Consider the following 17,665-nt stretch of genomic DNA (forward strand, 5'->3'; position numbering starts at 1 on the left):
TGTGGGGCTACATGTTACTATGTCATCTATACACTGTAGAGTAGCACCTCCTTTTATGTATACTTTCCTTAGTTCCTTTCCCAGGGCCTCAGCGAACAAGTGTGGGCTGTCCCGAAAGCCCTGAGGCAATACCGTCCATGTATATTGTTGCATTTTGCCTAAATCGGGGTTAATCCTCTCGAGTGCAAACAGATACTGTGATGAGGGCTGAACGGGGATGCAGAAGAAGGCATCCTTGAGGTCGAGCATGGTAAACCATTGAGCATTTTCAGGGACCTGAGAAGGTATGTCAAAAGGATTGGCCAGGAGGGGATGTATAGGGATCACAGCATCGTTTGGTACCTTTAGGTCTCGTATCATCCTATATTCCTTGTTTGGCTTAACAACTGGCAGAACAGAAGTGTGGTATGGAGACTGGCAGGGTACCAAGATTCCATGCATTAAGAATTTATCTAGGAGGGGTTATAACCCCCTTTTTGCTTCTAGGTTGATGGGGCACTGTCTCTTGTTAGGGTAAGTTACTTCTGGCTTAAGGCTTATTTTTACGGGTTAGGCATTTCTGGCTTTCCCAGGGACCCCTTGGTCCCACCCAGGAGAGCTCACTACCTGCAGAATGTGATTTGGAATAGGACTTTGTTCTGGCTTGTCTTCATCACCAGAGTCAAGATGAGGGGGTTGCTTGGGGTCTCCTAACCAGAGTATGGCCTGGTTAGGGCGCTTAGGAGGTCCCACCCCACCAGGGGGTTGGGACACTCATGCATAACTAAAAAGGCATTGTGAAATCAACCACTGCTCGAATGGGCAAGTGAGAGAAGTGAAGTAATAGGTGTGAGTCTTTCCGTCAACACCAATCATAGCACAGCTGTTGAAGGAAAGAGGTCTTGCTTGAGAAATTAAGACAGTGAATGGTTCCTGTATCAACTGAAAAATCAATTTTTTCACCTGCCACATCAAGGACTGCCTGGGGGTCCTCAGTGGAGATAGACTAGAATCCCCGGGCTGTCTCAGTCACCCAGCATGGCCATCTTGGGAGCGGGTTTCCCCCTTCCCCTTGGGGACTTCTTCCAATGGCCTGTTTGCAGGCTGGGCATCACCTGGGGGACTCTTTCTGGCAAATCTCAGGCCAGTTGACTTGCATTTTTAGCTTTCCCCTTTTCCCTTGTGGCTCAGCTGGTTAAGAATCTGCCTGAACGCGGGAGACCTGGGTTGGATCCCTGGGTTGGGAAGATCCCTTGAAGAAGAAGGGAAAGGCTACCCACTCCAGTATTCTGGCCTGGAGATTTCCATGGACTGTATAGTCCATGGGGTCACAAAGAGTCGGACATGACTGAGCGACTTTCACTTCACTTGTTGATTTCACCTCCAGACAGATAGTCGACTTTCTTGGCCCCCTTGGGTTGTTCTGAGGTCGCAAAGGCATGGCGACTGCAATGGATCTCAGGTTTACATGAGCCCTAGCCTGTCTTTTCTCACGTTGAATCCTTTTTTCCCTCCTCAGCCTGATCTTGATTGTTAAATACCCCAAAAATCACCTCTAGGAGTTGGGGCATGGGGGTCTCAGGGCCAAATTGTAACTTTGGGGGTTTTTGCCTCATATCGGGGTGGACTAGATGATGAAGTGTTGTTCCTGCAGGGACTGACCAGAAGTGGAGGGATTTATGTTGGTATACTTTCTAAATACCTCTGCTAGCTGCCTGTGAAAGATGGCTGGGCTTTCTTTCTCTTATTGGGTTACCTCTTTAACCCTTTCAATAATGACTGGTGTTTAGATACACTTTCTCATGACACACATTGGATCACGTTTCCAGGCCGTTGTTCCCACCTGGGAATTATAATCTGGGGGTTCCTGACTTGGGACTGTGTCTCCATACATTGCATGTTGTTAGGGTTGGTCTCCGGCAAGCTGGTCAGCATGCCCTTGGGCTGTTGTCCAGATTCGCTGTTTTTCCCCAGGAGTACAGCAGGTGGATAGAACTGCTTGGACATCTTTCTAAGTTAAGTCATAGATCAGGGCTAGGTCATGAAACCCTTCAACAAACTTACTAGGATCTTCAGAAAATTGGCCCAGTTTCTGTTTGCACTGGGCTGAGTCAGTTAAAGAGAACAGCACATGCATACTCTGATTGTTCCTTCACCATTTGCCTCTTCCCTAAGAGGGCATGGTTTTTCCACTCCTCGGAGATAAGAAGTCCCACCATGGGTCACCCTGCAGGACTATTCTCTTGAATCTGGGGTTATCAGATTGTGGGATATAGGGGGACATAGGGAGGCAGAATTGGGGATTGGTCAGAGGGGCCAGGAGAAGTTGTTGGCTTTGGGGAATCAAGTTGCTCTGAGAAGCAGCAACCCTGTTAGGAGTGGGAGGAGCTGGGTTAGCATCCTGACAGAATGGGAATCATCTAAAATGCCAGGAAAACTTTCTGATTCCCCAGGCTTTAAATGGTAAGAGCCGTATAGGGCAGCATTCTGGTAAAGAAACAAAGCAAAAGCGTGAACATAGGGAACCTCAGCCTGTTTCCCATTTTGTGATAGTAAAGATCTAATTGTGAGATATTATTATAAGCTAGGGACCCGTTTTCAGGCCATTTTTCTCCATTTCCCAGCTAATACATAGGTCAGGCACTGCTACAGTAAGATTTAAGTTTCTCCTTTCTTGGTCTTTCTGTCTTAAAAAATTTCCAGTTCCTAAGAACACACTCCAGGGGTGTTTCTTCTGGCTTTGAAGGGGACCGTCCCGTGTCGAGTAACCTGCAACCGAGAACAGAGTGCTCCTAGAAGTGTAATCCAGCGTCCTAGATACCTTTAGGAGGTACCGGAAGGGGTTCAGGGCATCCCTGAGGTTCTCTTCGATCTTATTGCTTGACGGTGTTTTGAGCATCTTCTGCTCCCCCACTGAATCATGGTCAGACGTTTCTCTGGCCCCCGTGATACCCTGTGCAAGGTGCACAACTCAGCACCGCTGAAGGACTTTTGAGCCAGTGTAGACTGGTTGCCAGGGCTTGGCTTAGGAAGGAGTCCCGTGCCTGGAAAATCCCAAGGACAGAGTAACCTGGCAGGCTACATACGGCCCATGGGTCAGAATCAGACACGACTGTGCATGCACACACATGCACACATACACTTTGTTTATAGAGCTATGTCCTGTGATAAGTCTCCCTATGTTGGGGTGTATTCCTTGAGACTGAGCATCTATGATGTTCATAATTTGGGCCTTTGGGGATGGCCAGCCCAATAGGCTGTCCATAGCAGCCTATTGCCAAGGCCTGGAGTAAGGGAGGGGTGTGTTCTGATAGATGCAAAGAGAAACGCTTGCAGAAACTGGAGTTGGACGATCAGAGATGGCAGGGGGTTCCGGGCTTGAGGGCCAAGTGGGAAGATCCTCATAGTAGATTTCTGGGCATTGAGTGAGGTGGGAGACTAGACAGCAGAAAAATCCAAAATCCTTTGCCCTGTCTCGCAGCTAAGACAGAAGTGGGTACCATCTGACAGTTCTGTCTGACACGGCAGCGCTGGGGTTGACGGTGGTAGGGTCGCAGCCTAAGAATGTTATCCAGGAAACGCTTTCCTAAAAGGGTGCGGAGATCTGAGGTGAGAAAGAAACCTGGTTGTGTGAGGTAAGTGGAAGAAAAAGGCACAGTGGAGGGTCCCATGTGGGACAGGGAGAAGGAGTGTGAGTGAGGGAGAGAAAGAGACACAAAAGACGCCTTGGGTTCCCAGGACTGAAGCTCACCGGGGCTGTGAAGGGAACCATGGGTGTGTGACTCTCGGGTAGATGCAGCCAAGGGGAGCGTGGGGAGAGAGGAGACAGGGCTGAGGACACAGCATGTAAGGGTGAGCACAGCGTCCCCGAATCCACGGGCAGTGGCGGTGCCCGGCGGGAGCTGCCAGGGTGTGTGGGGCCAGATGGGGGGCTCCAGCAGCTGAGGCAGTAACTGTGCTGGAGCGGGGCAGAGCGTCAGGGGCTGCGCTGTCCTCGAGACGGGAGAACGTGGGGTCCGGGAGGAGTTTCTTGTGCGGATGGAGGACACCTGAGGAGTCTTTACTGCTGATGGGAAAGCCTTGGAGAGACAGAAAAGTTGCCCAGAGTGACCTAAAGGTCCGCATCTAGGAGTGGACAGTCTTCCCGGATGGAGGTGACCCCCCACCCACTAAGCCCAGCTGCCTGAGGAGTGAAGGAGGTGACAGTCACCCATCTGGAGGGGGACAAGCGGGTCTGTCCTGGACAGTTCCCTGGCTGGTGGGAGCAGGGCTGGGGGCCTGGGAGCCCTGGGGAGCTGGCCTGAGGCTCCCCCCACTCTTCCCTTTTCTCCCCGCCTCTCTCCTCTCCCTTTCCCTCTCTCTGACCTGAAGTCACAAATCACCTGCTAGCTTAGTTTTGCTTTTCACATTAATGTCTAGACAGCACTGTCCAAGGGAAATATAATGGGAGCCACCTATGGGATTTACAATTCTCTAGTGGTCATATTTTTTAAAAAGTAAAACAAGCAAAAACCCAAACAAGGACTTACCTGGTGGTTGGGTGGTTGAGAAGCAGCCTCCCAATGCAAGGGGACACAGATTCAATCCCTGGTCCAGGAAGATTACACATGCCTCAGAGCAATTAAGCCCATGCTCTGCAACGGGGAGAAACCACCACAAAGAGAAGCCTGCGCACCGCAACCAAGACCCAGCACAGCCAAAAATAAAAATAAATAAAAATTAAAAAAAAAAATCCCAGGTGAAGTCAATTTTAGTAACATTTTATTTAACCCAATATATGCAAAATGTTATCTTGACATAAAACCAATATAAAAATTAGATAATTTTACATTTTTTTTTCATAGTAAGACTTCAAAACCCTGTGTATATTTTATGGTTGTATAATAGAATATCTCAATTCAGGTACTAGATTTTCATCAGAAATACTTGGCCTGTATCTCGATTTCATAAAATTTACATTTGAAAAGGCAGATTCACATACCCACGGGCTCCAGCACACAACATCAGTTTTCCTGTGATGGTCTGAGACCCTGCTGGTCTGGAAGCCCGTGGCTCTGGGCTCTGTCCTGGAGCTTTTCTGAGCACCTAGCCCGCTCTGTAATGATGTCTGCCTTTGTCACTGCTACTGTTCTCAACGAAGTGCACATAGTTAAGTACCCACAGCATTTTTGCTGAATAAATATATTTACATCAAAATTTAAAAAACCCAGAATCTCCCCCTCTCCTTAGACGATGCACTGGTCTGCAAAGACATAAGCTGTTGGAAAAGAGTGGGTCTTTCCCATTCTTCTCAGTGGTTGAGGGGCAAAGGCTTTTGATCCCATCGCCCTTCTGCACAGAACAACTAGGAAACAGGACAGCCCCCTGCATCCCGACCTGCTGTCACACCAAACTCACAGCCACACCCACACTTGCACCTGGCCCCCTCTCCACCCAGTCCTGACTTCCCCAGGGCTGCTTTAAAATAGCGCCAAAGGTGGCGGGGCTCACTTGGGTCCCTGGGTCACGTTTTCTGTTTGCCGTGGGTTATTTTCAACCTGACCAGGACCTTTCTAGCGCCCATAAAGACTCACCAGGACCAAGAGAGAATGGGACCAGTTCCTGCTCAGTCAGGCCTCACTGGCCACGCCAAGCTCCACCCCCAGCCCATCTGCCCCTCTCCAGCTCCTGAGACCCCACTCGTCCTGCAAGGCCGGGGTGTTCCAGCTCAAGGCTGGGCTCTGCCTCTCAGCTGCATTGTCTTTCGCCACCTTGCCTGCTTTGCCCTCCTTTGCATCCCAGACTCCGAGTTCACCTGCTCATTTGATACGGCACCCAGTGGGAGGCTGGCAGAGCCCGAGTGCTCCTGCTGCTGGACAGTGATGAGATCCAGAGGTCACTGAACTTGCAAAGTATATTTGTAACATGTGATAAAGCAGAAATATAAAAAAATTCACTTAGGGAATAAAATGTTCTCCCTGAAGGCAGGAAGAAGACAGGGATACAAATGTGGTCCTCTAGGTGACAGGACAACAGCGTTGTCCCACAGACAATCCACCTCAGCATTGATCTGGAGGCTCTTGGGGCTGCTGCTGCCTGTCAGCGTATCTACAGATTATTGGATGGCTGGCACAAATCCCCTTGAAATAACAGCAAAGTTATGTGCTAGATCATCTCCTAGGAGACGATACATAGTTTTATATCCTGGTGAGTCTATCATCTATAAAATGAAAATAAATTAGAATTCTTTTATACTGAACAAGTTTAATAAAATGTAAAAGAACCTCACTACAACTGACTCAAATTCACTCTTTTTTTTGTGGTTGAGTAATAATGTTCCATTGTCTATATGTACCACATCTTTATCCATTCATCTGTTGATGGACATCCAGGTTGCTTCCATGTCCTGGCTAAACAGTGCTGCTATGAACACTGGGGTACATGAGAGAATAGAGCCTGTTATATAGAGTGAAGTCAGAAAAAGAAAAACAAACATTGTATATTAATGCATATATATGGAATCTAGAAAAATAGCATTGATGAGCTTATTTGCAGGGAAGGAATGGAGACGCGGGCATAGAGAACGGACTTGTGGACACAGTCGGGGAAGGAGAGGGTGGGATGGATTGAGAAAGCAGCGCTGATATATATACACTAGCAGGTGTAAGACAGAGAGTTCGTGGGAAGCTGCGGTGTAACCCCAGGGGCTTCGCCTCGCGCTCTGTGACGACCTAGAGGGGTGGGGAGGGGCGGGAAGGGGTGGGAGGCTCGAGAGAGAGAGGAGATATATATATATGTAATGATGGCCGATTCTTGCTGTTGCAGAGCAGAAACCAACACAACACTGTAAAGCAATTATCCTCCAATTTAAAAAATTTTTTAAGTGTAAAAGAAAAATGATTTTCTATTTCAACTTCCCAGTGAGCAATCAAAGAGCGCAGGCGCAATTTATACAGAACCAGGGGCCAACTGCAGGGATGGGGTGTCTGTCTGCCCACCTGAAACCACACAGGTCTTAGCTGTCAGCGGTTCAGTAAAAGGATGTGACAGGACTCTACCCTCATACACCGTTTAGGATCTCCTGCAGCCTTTGACCAGCATGCCAGGGACCAGCAGCCCCAGACGGCTGGCATTACTGCCAGGATGTCTTGGGAATGGTCCGAGAGGCTGGGGTGATCCAGCTGAGGCGGCGGCCCAGGGCAGGGTGGGAGCAGGGCCCCGCATCCTTCTCGGAGGTGATGGTGGGGCAGGGACCCCCCGCCCCCACATCGTGCTCAAAGTCAAGGCTGTCAAACGAGGAGGGAGGCGACATGGCCCCAGGAAAATGACCTTCCCAGGAGGATAGAGAAGGGCTGGTGGGGAGACGGCAGCACAGATTTTGTACAACTTCATGGGGCATGCAGACCAGCCCCTGTTTTTTGCCAAATAATAAAATACCACCCAGTGTGAACGCACAGGTCTCATCGCTGCTGCTTCCATCCAAGGCTCAGTCAGTTAAACTGACCCATTGAGGGCCGGCTGAGCGCTGGGCCTGCCTGCCCTTCCCCTGGAGACCAGCCAGCTTTGCCAGGTCACCTGTGAGGCTGAGCAGTGGGTCTCAGCGGAGCGGTGGGGTCCAGCTCAGTGGCAATAGGGTCAGAGGGTGTGTACTGGCTAAATATAGCTCAGCAGCACGTTTTTAAAATAGAGAAAGATGGAAAAACCTGGGTTAAATTTCTGAGACCATTTATTTCCTCTGGACCCTGAGGAGGGGAGACCTGCGGGGTGGGTGGGATCTGCCCTCCCCACCCCTCCCGGTCCTGGGTGAGGCGGAGCCCTCCCCCGGGGGCCCTAGCCCGGGGGCTCCCGCAGGCCCTGCAGGGTGGCGGGCGGTGGCTTCATGTCACAGTAGCTGAAGCAGCAGGCATCCAGCGGGTCGTGCTGACAGGTGACATCCAGGCAGCGGTCCTCGGAAGCTCTGGTGTTCTCCCAGGGGCCTGTCCTCTCCAGCGTGGCCCGGAGAAGTTCTCGAATCCTCTGGTTTTCCTTGGACGTGGACTCCCACACAACCTCCAGCTCACCTTCCACTTCTCTGAGAGAAATAAGCAATACAATGAAAATGTTTAAAATAACACAATTTAATAAATACTTAACAGAGCCCATAAGAAAAAGTCACAAGAACCCAAATGGAAGAATGATTAATGTCAGAGGACAGAGCCCATTGTGTGTGGGTTCTGAAGCAGAGACTCCCAGGGTCGAAAGAAACCGCAAGTGCTCTGCAAACCAAACAAAATACAAAGGCGCAGGCTGACAATGACGTCTTAGCTCTCTTCTGTTTTGCCCTCTCCTGTTTTCCTTGATTTTGGCACCAGGGCACACACCCTCTGCTCTCTGTGGCATTAATGCACAGCAATAACACATAACAACTCCAGAGGCTGGCCTACAGCACAGCGTCCTGGCTGCGGGCGCCCACGCAGCGCGGGCCTGCAGGCCGCTTCTGTGTCCCCTCTGCCGGTCCCCACTGTGACCCGGCCAGCACTCAGGTGCCTTCCATAGCTCCACCCACAGAGCCACTGGGGCCCGGACAGAGAGTGAGTGGGAGCAAGGAGGGGCGGCGGGGAGTGGGGATCACGGCCCAGCACACAGTGAAGACCGGCCCCGACTGCGTGCCAGGAGGGCGACTGTCCAGAAGGATCCAAGGCCGCTGAAAAATGGAAAACCCTGAGCCAGGGCTCTGCGACGGGCCCCGCGTGGGGGGCACGCAGGGCACACATGTCCTCAGCGGGCTGCAGCCCACCAAGGGGGCAGGCCAGACAGCAGCCACCACCTCCCGGGAGCCCCTCGGGGAGGGAAAAGCAAGCCTTGGCCTTGGAGGAGGAGCAGGCCTCGGGGAGGACAGCACGGCCGGGGAGGCGGCTCCTTCACAGGCACTGCCAGCTGGTTATGCAAAATGCCAGAAACTGGGTTGTCAGGTGGACTTAGCACTATTGTCTAGAGAGGAGGACACAACTTCCAGTGCAGGGGGCATGGGTTCGATTCCTGGTTGGGGAGCTAAGATCTCACATGCACAGCCAAACAACAAACAAAAAAAATAAATTAAAAATAAGAAGAAAAAAAACACACAAAAAAACAAAAAAAAACAAACAAAAAAAATAATAAATAAAAATAAGAAGAGGAGGGCACGAAGATTCAGGGAGGCCAGTGACACGCCCACTCAAGGTCATTTTCCTTGTGAACTGTTGCTCCTTCCAAAGCCCATGATGGTGAGTGCTGGGTACTATTTAATTAAACTATGTATAAAAATTCCCAGGCTTCTGTTTTCAGACAAAACACCCAAATGTTTGCTACATCATGATAATGTACAGCTAAACTCAAAGTAAAGTGAGAAGGAAATTTCTAAGGGCAGAAAAAAAATATGAAGATCAACCTGAAGCAGAGGCAGGCAAACAAAATGCTGATATTGCTTTGAGGACAAAAGCCCATGCTCTATAGAAACCCTGACTTTCAAAGAAAGGAGACGAGTCTTGGGCCCATGCAAACTGGGTGCAACAGAAAATCCCAGGGCTGACTCACATCCACGTTTCTCTCCTCTTCCTAGTGACACTCAACTGTGTAACCCAGAATTATGCAGGTAAGTGGAGATAGGTGAAGCACCCTCAGAGGAAGGATGGTTGGGTGGAAAAATCTGCCAGTCTTCAAAAGAAAGCTGCTCTGAGAGGCTCTTTGGGGCTGTAGTCACTGATTTGTTATCAAATGAGCGTGGGCTTTGAATCTACATTGCTCTCCACTGTAAAGCATCCCCAGGCCCTGACTGGAGTGAACCAAAAGTAAAAAGGCATTTTTGAGGCAATCAGGGAAAAAACTCAATGGAAGAGTTAAAAGTACATTAGATAAAACCAGAGGCAGAATTAATGAAGTGGAATATTGAGCAGAGGAAATCACTCAGAATGCAGCTCAGAAAAATATACATTAAGAAGTTAAACATTAATTATAAATGTAATAATGGTATTGAGAATTTTTTTTTTTTTTTTTTTTTTTTTTTTGGCTGAGTCGCATGGCTTGCAGGATCTTAGTTCCACAACTAGGGACTGAAGCCACAGTGAATGATGAAGTCCTAACCATTAGACTGCCAGGAAATTCCCTGTGAATATCTTAAAAATCTTTTTGTATTAAAAAAAGAAAAAAGCACTACAGTAGATTTTTTTTTAAGTTAATAATAAAATTAAAGTGACTGCAGGTTTGAAAGGACTCTCTGGCACCAAGAGAAGCAAATGCAAACCTTTTCTGTAGAAAAACATCCTCAATCCAGATCTCCAGGACTCCACGGAGTAAATTCAACCATTCATGGGTTCATAGTAAAAAAATATACAGTACAGAGAACGAAATGAGTCACATAGTGCAAGAGTCAACAAGACCCCCAAATTCCAGATAAAGAAGCTGGCACAGAATATAAAATAATTGAATAAAATGTTAAAAGAAATAAAAGATGTACTAAAGATAAGCAAAGATCAAGAATTTATTTTAAAAATCACTAGGGAGATTTTCAAAGGAACCAAACAGAACTTCTGAAATTGAAATATACAGTTGTTGAAATAAAAAATCTCGGTCTGGGTTAAACACACACTGAACAAAACTGAAGAAAAAACTAGTAAATAGAAATATTGTGGAGAATTACCCAGAGTGTAGACCCCCCAAAAAAACCCCAAGGAGATAGAAAATGTAAAAGATAAGACACATGGAAGATTCAGTAAGGAGGTATAACATACATTTAATCTGAGTTCTGGAAGGAAATCTAGAAACAATATGGGGAAAAAGACTTATTTCAAGAAATAATGACTGAAAAATTTCAAGAAGTAATGAAAGGCACAAAATCACAGATATAGAGAATAACGTATACCAAGTAGTTGAGTAAAACAAACTCGTAGTTAAACACAATGGAGGGAACTTCACTGGTGGTCCACTGGCTGGGACTCTGTTCCTAACACAGGGGACCCATTTGATCAGGGAACTAGACCCTGCATGCCACAACAAGATCGAAGATCCTCCATGCCACAATTAGGACTCGGTGCAGCCATATAAATAAATAAATATTCTAAAAACTCAACACAGTGGAGCTGCAGATTATAAGAGTCAAGAGGAATTGTTAAAGGAGGCAAGAGATACAATGATCATCTAGTTTTAACAATGACAAAAAAGACTTCTCAGCAGTAATAATGAAACAGAGGGGACAGTGAAACGTGCTGAGAGAAAAGACTGTTGAGGTAGAAACCAGCTTCCAGCAAACATCAGCTCATAAGGATGAGGCCAAAATGTAGACACTGTCAGATAAACAAAAACTAAGAAAGCTTACTGTCACACTAAAGAAACTTCCAAAGTATGTACTTTAGGAAGGAGAAAAATACTCTGAGAAACAGAGTTTTTGATGCAAAAAAGAATAATAAGCAAAGAAACTGATAAACTGTGGGTGAATCATAATAAACAACTCTATTAAAACTAGTAATATGCAGTTTCTGGGGGTAAAATGATATAAAATAGATCTTTTCTTTTAACCTTCATATATCTGTACTTACATGTAATGACAATAGACAAAAATAGCATATACACTGAGTGGGGAAATAATTAGAGTGTGAGATCTTGCATTTGGTGGTAGAAATGTAGAGGTGCTGATTAATTTTAGATTTTTTTTTAATGTTAAGTACCCATAGTGAAATTTCAAAGGAAACTACTAAAAGAATAAAAATAGAATATCTAATTTTTGAACCATTAAAGGGCAAAAAAATAGAATAAGGGAAAACGTATAAAACAAAGTTCCATTTTATTAACGCAATTCTAAACCATTTGTCTGGCAAGAAACATGGTATCGTTCCAACTTTTACAAAAAGACCATTCATGGTGGTAAGAACTTCTGTGACTATAGAAAACCTGTTAGATAACAGTTTACTCTGCCTGGCATTAAAAAGCATCTGGCTGACAGAAAATAAACAGCTGTCTGCATTCTGCTTGGTATCTATCTAATACACAGATTCTATCATAACTTGAAGTCACGTCTGAGTGTCATGCTTTCTCTCCATGCATCAGTTTATGTTCCAGTCTGTCAAAGACAACACAGCCATTCTGAAAAGGCCAACTTAAATGTGAACCCAAACTACTTGAGGGGACTGCCAAGTTCACCTTCACAAAACGTGCGCTATTTCCCAGGGTTGGTTTTCAACACACTGGCAATACCTCCTCTGTCACATGAGGAGCCAGACAGAACATGATATTCCATAATCTTCTGACTGTGATCTTACAAAAAGGGAAGAATCTGAAATTTTAAGGTTCTCAAAAACGAGAATGTAATAGCAGAAATATTTAATCGAAAAAATTTAAAGTCTCCCAAGAAGATGGAATAAAATAAAAATATTAAAGAGATGGAAAAGAAGGGGAGAGGGGAAGGACAATGACAGGACTGGATTGATTTAGGAAGCCCAGTATTCAGATAGCAAGAATTTTTAAAGGCGGGATAAAAGAAAGTGAAGACCTGGGATCTAACATACAGCATGGACACTACAGTTAACAGTTCTGTGTATCTGAAAGTTGCTAAGACAGTAGATCTTAAATGTTCTCACCACCACCACAAAAAATGGTAATTATGTGACGTGAAGACTATGTTAACCTTATTATGATAATCATTTTACAGTATATATGTATATCAAACCATCACACTGTATACCTTAAACTTATCCAAGGTTGTATGTCAATTACTAGAGGAAATCTTTTAAAAGAAAAAAAAAAAAAAAATGGAGGAGCAAATAAAAAACAAGGTCAGGATTTCCCTAGTGGCTCAGTGGTTACAATTCCACCTGTCGATGGAGGAGACACACAGGTTTGATGCCTGGTCTGGAAAGACCCCACCTGCTGCAAGGCAACTAGGCCTGCGAGCCCCAACTACTGAGCCCTAAAGCCCATGTTCCACAGAAAGAGCGAGCAGCCCATGCACTGCAACCAAGACCCAGTGCGGCCAAAAATAAAAAAATATTTCACTAAAGCAAGGCCAACATTAAAATCAGATAAAACTAAAATGTAAAAACAAAAATAAGCAATCAAATGAACAACAAAAAAAAAGGCCTAGAGCATTTTACTGGAAAGTCTTACCAAACATTCAGAAATCACAAACATCACCCGGGGGCTGGGGCGGTCAGACCTTTTCTGCTGCAGCGCCTTGTCCAGGACATCCTGCTTGTCCAGGAGAATCCGATGGAGGTGCCTCATCTCCTGCTGGTACTGAGCTGACTTGCTAGCAAAGTCCTTCTGCTGCTCTGTCAGATGATGACTCATGTCACCCAGCTGCAGTGCCACCTGCTTCTTGTACCCCTGGGGAGGAGGGTGGACCCAGTGAGGGGGTGCTGCCTGGGGCCCAGGGGGCTGGCTTCGTGGACATGCTCCCTCCCCACTGCTGGGCCTATCAGAGCCCCTGAGCTGAGTAACCCTGGGCAGGTCTCATCTGGGAGGGCAAGGTGGATCACAAAAGTCATCACAAAGTAATAAAAGAATTTCAAGTATATTAAAAAGAATTTCTGACTTGTACCATGCCTAGTTTTTTACATGCTACAAATAAAAATTAAAACAGAAAGACCTGGCAAGGACTGTCACACTCTACTGGTAAACAGATGACTGAGATAAAAGCCTGATTCACTTATTTTCCTTCTTACCTATTTATTGTTTAGTATTTAAGGTTAATAGATTTTCCACTGAGCATTTCCAAAACTGCTGCCACATAGATTTTAACTTTGTAGTTCAACTACAAAGACTTAACTTTGTAGTTAGATTCACAGAAGATTCAGTTCTCATTAGAAATTATGACATCCAAGAACCTACTATAGTATGACTCAGGAAACTCAAACAGGGGCTCTGTGACAATCTATAAGGGTGGGATGGGAAGGGAGGTGGGAGGGAGGTTCAAGAGAGAGGGGACATATGTACACCTGTGGCTGATCCATGTTTAAATCTGGCAGAAAACAACAAAATTCTGTAAAGCAATTATCCTTCAATTAAAAACTAACTAAAAAAAAAAAGAACCTACTGTATATATAGCACAGGGAACTCTATTTAATACTCAGTAATGACCGATATAGGAAAAGAATCTAAAAAAGAGGGTGTGTGTGTGTGTGTGTGTGTGTGTGTGTGTGTGTGTGTGTGTGTGTGTGTGTGTGTGTGTGTGTATAACTGACTCACTTTGGTGTATACCTGAAACTAACACAACACTGTAAATCAACTACACTCCAATAACAAAATTCTAAAAAAAAGAAATTATGACATTCTATTTATACATCTTCTCTGACCCAAGAGTCATTAGTTTACTGCAGTTTTTACATGTCCAGGTAAAAGAATATTTTTCACTCTCATTTTATTTATTAATTTCTGGTATTCATTTTTTCGGTCAACAGATATCTATCTTATTTCTACTTTGGAAGCTTACTGAAACTAATTTTTGGTAGCCAATCTATAATCAATTTTTGTGACTGTCCTATATGTATCTACATATACGGGCTTCCCAAGTGGTTCCAATGGTAAAGAACCTGCCTGCCAATGCAGGAGACATAAGAAATGTGGGTTTGACCCCTGGGTCAGGAAGATCCCTTGGAGGATGGCATGGCAACCCACTCCAGTATTCTTGCCTGCAGAATCCCATGGACAGAAGAGCCTGGCAGACTCTTCCATAGGGTTGCAGAGTCAGACACAACTGAAGTGACTTAGCACACATGCACACAGGTATATACACATAAAAATACCTTATAGATTATGCTGTAAAATTCTATACGTTTACTCTTGTATAACATTGTGATCTGTCCTGGGCTAAGAGACGTGGATTAAAGCTCCACTAAGCTTCCATTTCCCCTTGTATCTCCTGTAGTTTATAAGTTTTGGTGTTATTTAGTACATAAACATTCATAACTACTATATATATCTACATATTTTAAACTTTTTTGATGGGGACCATTTTTAAAGTCTTTTATCGAATTTGTTACAATATAGCTTCTGTTTGGTTTTCTAGCCCTAAAACACGTAAGATTTTAGCTTTCCAACCAGGGGAACCCGAACCCCCTTCATTGGAAGGGGAAGTCTTTTCTATTGGACAAGAGGGAAGTCCCAATAACTACTATTATTAATTATAGTCTTTAGCATTATTAAGACCTCCCCCCCCGCCCCCGCTTTTTTCCCTTTGTTTGGTTTCATTTAGTGCTTTGGCTCAAATTTTCTCTTAGCAGATATAAAGATCACAGCTTGGCTTTTTTCTTGTTTGCATAAATCTGTGTTATCTTCACTCATCCTTTTTTTTTAATCTTTCTGAAGTACTGTTCCTTATTGTCTCTTGGTTCTAGCATGTAAATAGTGTTTTGCTTACTTTAATAGGTAAATTAAGCTCATTCATATTTTCTTATAGGGCAGATTTATTTGGTCTTAATTTTATGTTTTATTGTTTTATCTACACACATTTTTAAAGACTTTAATGTAGTTTCTAATTTCTCTGCTCTTTTTTGCTGTTGTAATTTGGTATTTAGGTATGAACCTCTTTTGATTCTTGTAGTTACTTTTATTTTTATGTCTTTATATTACATGTCCTTAGTCCTCTCACTTACTGAAAGTAACATAATGTTGGCTCCAAACAATTTTTTCTTCACTCTTCCCCTATTTAAATATGCTAAGTTCTTCCTACTTGATTTTTATCTTTATTTTTGTAAAGACATTACTTTCTACTTTTACTTACTTTTTTCATTACTCTCCTCATTCTATTTATTTTTTAAACTTTTTATTTTGTATTGGGGTATAGCCTATTAACAATGTTGTGATAATTTCAGGTGAATAGCAGAAGGGCCTCAGCCATACATATACATGTATCCATTCTCCCCAAATTTCGCTCCCATCCAGGCTGTCACATAACATTAAGCAGAGTTCCCGGTGTTACACAGTAGGTCCTTTTTGGTTACCCAATTTAAATACAGCAGTGTGTACAGGCAACTGTTTTTTTCTCTGTGAGTCTGTTTTGTAAGTAAGTACATTTGTATCATTTCCTCTTAGATTCCACATATAAGGGATGTCATAGGATACTTATCCTCCTCTGCCTGACTTGCTTCACTCAGTATGACACTCTCTAGGGCCATTCACGCTATTTATCTAGTTTTGGCTGTGCCGGGTCTTCACTGCCGCATCTGGGCTCTCTCCAGTTGCGGCAAGCGGGTGCTACTCTCTGGTTACAGTGCTCAGGCCTCTCATTGGGGTGCTTCTCTTGTTGTGGCACGAGGGCTCCAGAGCGTGGGTACTTGCAGCCTGGCTTAGGTGCCCCGTAGCACGTGGAATCTTCCGGGACCAGGGATGAAACTTGTGTCCCCTGCATAGGCGGGCGGATTCTTAACCACTGGACCACCAGGGAAGTCCTTGATTTTTCATCTTTAAACCATTTTTCATCTTTAGCCCATTATACTTTGACCTCTTAGTTATTACAGATAAAGCAACCAGCAAGTTCATTCTATTTTCTCTCTTTCTTCCCCATTCACCTATCACTTTTTCCTTGCTTGTATTATTTCTACATTGTGAAGTTGTATTATGTCTACATTTTATTGCATCAGTCTTACGCCTGCTTTCTAAAAGTCTTAGTTCATGGTTAAATATATTCTTTTCTCATGAGCACTACTTTTCTGAAATTTGCCCAATTATTTCTTGGCTGAACTCAAGTTGATTGATCCTTATAGGAAAGGTTTATGAGAAAAAAAAAAGTGTCCCCAGAATTCTTACATGGTCAAAACTATCTGTGAGCAGCCTGGCTGAGTGTAACATCCTTGAGTATTCAGAGATAGAATTCCACTGCTATCTGGCATACAGTGTTGCTGTTGAGAAGTATGAAGTCAACATGACTTTCTTTTTTTATGTCTTGATCTTCTGCTTGGGTGTCCAAGGTATTTTTTTCTCCTCCTTTTTTGTTTTTTTTTTTTGGCCATGTCAAGCAGCTTTGGATCTTACTTTCCCAAGCAGGGATTGAACCTGAGCCCCCTGAAGTGGAAATGCAGAGTCCTAACCACTGGGCAGCCAGGGAATTTTTCTTTATCTTGAAGTCACAGGTCTTGGTTTCAATTTTCTAGGTCCATCCTGGGTCAGTTTTCCTTTCAAGACATAGATTCAACTTTTATGTCAGAAAAGTTTACAAAAATTGCAGCAGTGTCTTTTTCAATCCATCTCCCAGAATTATGGAAATAAAAAAACAAACAAATGGGACCTATTCTAACTCAAAAGGTTTTGCATAGCAAAGGAAACAATAAAATGAAGACAACCCACAAATTGGGATAAAATATTCACAAATGATGTGACCACTAAGGGATTAGTCTCCAAAATCTACAAACAGCTCATGATGCTTAACAACATCAAAACAGACAACCCAACCAACAAATGACCAGAAGACCTAAATAGATATTTCTCCAAAGAAGGCATACAGATGGCCAAGAAGCACATGAAAAGATGTTCAACACTACTAATCATTAGAAAAATGCAAGTGAAAACTAAAATGAAATATCACCTCACACCAAACAGAATGGCTATCATCAAAAAACCCACAAATAACAAACGCTGGGAACAGGTGTGGAGAGAATGGAACCCTCCTGCACTGTTGGTGGGAATGTAAATTGGTATAGCCACTATGGAGAACAGTATGGAGGTTCCTTAAAAAACTAAAATTAGAGCTACCATGTGACCCTGC

The 17,665-nt window shown here is 44.4% G+C and overlaps 1 protein-coding gene across 8 annotated transcripts in view; it reads right to left on the reverse strand.

The window, feature by feature from the left end:
* Window positions 1-4,738: 4,738 nt before the first annotated feature.
* Window positions 4,739-17,665, reverse strand: part of CEP89 (centrosomal protein 89) — a 70,225-nt gene continuing 57,298 nt past the window's right edge. The window contains exons 18-20 of one of the 8 annotated variants that reach the window (XM_065925752.1): window positions 13,072-13,230; window positions 10,217-10,256; window positions 4,739-8,029 (exon numbers count right to left, since the gene is read on the reverse strand). In XM_065925752.1, the coding sequence (XP_065781824.1) occupies window positions 7,836-8,029; window positions 10,217-10,256; window positions 13,072-13,230 (393 nt within the window). In that variant the 3' untranslated portion in view covers window positions 4,739-7,835. Of the gene's footprint in view, window positions 8,030-10,216; window positions 10,257-13,071; window positions 13,291-16,710; window positions 17,076-17,665 lie in introns of those variants that run through there. The other 7 variants (XM_065925750.1, XM_065925751.1, XM_065925753.1 and 4 more) reach the window with 7 other exon arrangements.

Source organism: Muntiacus reevesi, chromosome 2, assembly GCF_963930625.1.
Source record: "Muntiacus reevesi chromosome 2, mMunRee1.1, whole genome shotgun sequence".
NCBI classification, from domain to species: domain Eukaryota; kingdom Metazoa; phylum Chordata; class Mammalia; order Artiodactyla; family Cervidae; genus Muntiacus; species Muntiacus reevesi.